The 3,468-nt window shown below is 37.6% G+C and overlaps 1 protein-coding gene across 1 annotated transcript; it reads right to left on the reverse strand.

Moving 5' to 3' along the window:
• Nucleotides 1-2,397: 2,397 nt before the first annotated feature.
• LOC110875984 (uncharacterized mitochondrial protein AtMg00310-like) lies at nt 2,398-3,108 on the reverse strand. The gene has a single exon (XM_022124171.1). It carries the CDS (start codon nt 3,106-3,108, stop codon nt 2,398-2,400), a length of 711 nt encoding a protein of 236 aa, XP_021979863.1.
• Nucleotides 3,109-3,468: the final 360 nt, after the last annotated feature.

The following is a 3,468-nucleotide window of genomic DNA, read 5'->3' on the forward strand; positions in this document are numbered from 1 at the left end:
ACCCTAAAACTAAAAAAATAAGGCTAAAACCTAAGCTAAACCGTAAAATCTAAACTATAAACCCTAAAAGCAAAACCCTAAAGGCTAAACCTAAAGCTAAACCCTAAACCCTAAAGCTAAACCCTAAACCTTAAAGCTAAACCCTAAAGCTAAACCCTAAGGCTAAACCCTAAAGCTAAAACCTAAAAGCCAAACCCTAATATATTTAGGGTTTAGGGGTTACGATTTAGGGTTTAGGGTTAAGAGATCCTAGTTAGGGTTCGACGAGCCGGTTCCAACGCCGCTGAAATGAGTCCAATCGGAGTTCGTTTGAGTCGGTTCCCCACTGTTCCCCACTTTTTTAGTGTTTATCAATAAACCTCACACAATGTACATATAACATATATCATATATGAATATATTATGAAAGATCATAAAATTGCTCATTACACATATAAACCTTGTTATGATAAATAGAAAATGATGTCCACTAATTATTTCTTCAGTTGTAACCAACGAGACATTAAATCCCATTACATAAAAAAACATACAAGATAAGGGTGATGGTAGGGAAACAATGAAAATGAAATTTAAGGCCATCTAGTTGGGTTTGCATCTGATATCGCTGTTCTCGCCTCCTCTTCAACTAGCTAGCAATGAAACTGAAATTTACGGGCATCTAGATTTACCTTTATTATTCTTCTTGTCTTTGTAGCAAGGGCATTCGTGTTTGTTATCGTACATGTTAGTAGGGACACACTTGCACTCTTCGCAACATATCTCGCAATACTTGATGCATTTATCTGGGTACCTCGATTTCGAGCACCTTCCTTTGCACTTGTTTTTACAATACACTATTCAAACATAAATTGTCCCATCAAAAAAAAAAAAAAAAAAAGAATCAACTTAGTATGTATTAAAAGGACATAAACACTTTTTTCACGATGCACATAATTACCTTATATTAATAGATTTCATGCCTATAACATATATAACAACAACATGAATCTAATAGGCATGTATTGATCACTATAAATAATAATATTTATAGAATTAGTTAGTAACTGTTAAGATATGTACCTTGCATATTGGCCATGGAGGGTTGAAGGAACGAAGTGGCAAGAAGAAAAGAAAGGAGAACACCAATGAATAATATTTTTTTCATGTCCTAGAGCAAGAAAGGCAACCAAATGACCAAAAAGCTAAAGAAAAGAGGATGCAGGTGACTTTGGTTGTTTAGAGAGAATACAAGGGTGTAATCCAGCAATATATAAGAGTAGCTGTTAGTTGATGCTGGAAGGGTGTTTTCTAGTGGAGTGGCAAAACAAATGAACAAGGGGTAGGTGAATGTTGCATATGGAGTGAGTGAGTGAGTGAGTGAGTGAGTGAGTAAGGTTGCACACGGATTTTGGGCAGTTCCAACGTTTCTGGATGCATGGATGAATATTAAGGTGTTAATATTATACAAATTCATTGGTGTGGACTTCATTCATAACATCGATCATATAATTCGGTGGAGGTCTTTCTACTTTTTAGAAAACAGTTTTTTACACATAAATATAGTATAGCCTTTGCACTTGCAAGGGTCTATTTAACATTATTATTCTTATTTTTTAATATGTTGCAAAGAGTTTATGTACCATGATTATAATTTTATTGTAATGAATATAATTTTAAACAAACAAAAAGGTCGTAGGTCGTATTTTTTTTAAAGGATTTTACCTCGGTGATTGTATTACTATCAATAAAAAACAAATAGAGAAGCAAAGCGCAACTCTAGTTCTCTCATGTGACATGCCACACAAGAGCCAAAAAACCATAAAGGACATCAACTACCATAACCAACAACCTAAACAATTAAGGTATCTCTAACATCTCATGAAACAAAACACATTAATCTTTTTCAAACATGTCCATGGATGACAGCTTCCATTCTTCCAACACATTCATAACTCGAGCAGTCCTCTTGTATTTATAAGAGTGAAGTTTTAATCGGATCGTCTTAATAATCACCTCCACTAGCTGCTCTGGAGGTCTTAATTGATTTCTGAAACAGCGAGCATTCCTCTCTTGCCATATGAAATAAGCCGCAGCCGCAATCAGAAGCTTCCTAATGATAGAGTTTATTGATCTTGACCGTGCTCTCGGTATCATCCAGTTTGAAATCTCGTCCCACCTTTCTTTGACTCTGTGCATGTTTGCTTTATTTCTAATGGAACTCCAAACTTCTTTTGAGTATTGACATTCGAAAAATAAGTGGCTGTGAGAATCCAGAACTTTGTAACAAAGTAGACAACACATCATGTTCATCGAGCCCGTAACTACACAATTCCAATGTCTGATCTTGCGTCCACAACTTCCGCTTAAAGATCAGCCACCTATTGAAAGCATGTCTAGAAATGTGGAAAGATGACCAGGCTACATAGGTCCACGGATAAATATCTCCTCTACTCCGAATAGCACCCAAACAATTTTCGCCGAGTATTGCTTAGTATTACCATTACTATTCCTCCATATAACAGCATCCGATCTATTACTCACCACCCGTAATGGCTGCAACTGAAACAACACCGGAAAAAGATCTCTCCAAGCATCAGGCCAATCCCATCCGCCTTGTTGACAAACATCAGAAACTTTCGAGCACATTGTCATCCCCTCTCGAGCTATATTCCTTGGCGAAACATATCTACTAAGAGGGCATTCTTCACACCAAGTGTCATGCCAAAGGAACGTTTTTTCTCCATTTCCCACTTTAGTCCACAAGAACTGGCGGAGGAGAGGTCTACTTTGTAACAATTTCCTCCAAGTCCAAGTAGCATTCTGGTGGCAAGTGACTTCCCAGAAACTCCTGTTTTTCAGCCTGTATATTTGGATCCACTCCACCCAAAGCGATCTCCTACTTGTCAAGATACTATACGTGTGAAAAGCCATAAGTGATTTATTAACTTTCGATATCCTTTTAATGCCAAGACCTCCCTCACTCTTTGGGAGGCAAACTTCCTTCCAAGCAACTTTAGATTTCCCACGGACTTCAATCTCATGACTCCACAAGAAGCACTTCATCCTTAGCTCAAGTTCTTTAGTGATAGAAGCAGGAAGCATAAAGATCGAGGCCCAATATGTGTGCATGGATTGCAGCACCGATTGGATCAGTTGAAGCCTACCCACAAAAGACAAGGACTTGTTTTTCTAATCTATGATTCTCTTTTCCAACCTTTCCACTAGGATTTTACAATCCCTGTTATGCAATCTAGAAGCAATCAGAGGAACCCCCAAGTATTTTATCGGTTAAGAACCCTTTTCAAAAGACATAACACTTAGGATTCTGTTTTTTGTTATGCTAGGAACATTGTAAAAGAAGGCAGTACTTTTCTGGGCGCTAGGAACCAGGCCTGACATGTTCTTGAACTTGTTTAAGGAGTTCATTATCAGCTTAGCCGATGCCACATCCCACCTGGCAAACAAGAACAAGTCATCCGCAAAAAAAAA

Source organism: Helianthus annuus, chromosome 9, assembly GCF_002127325.2.
Source record: "Helianthus annuus cultivar XRQ/B chromosome 9, HanXRQr2.0-SUNRISE, whole genome shotgun sequence".
NCBI lineage: Eukaryota > Viridiplantae > Streptophyta > Magnoliopsida > Asterales > Asteraceae > Helianthus > Helianthus annuus.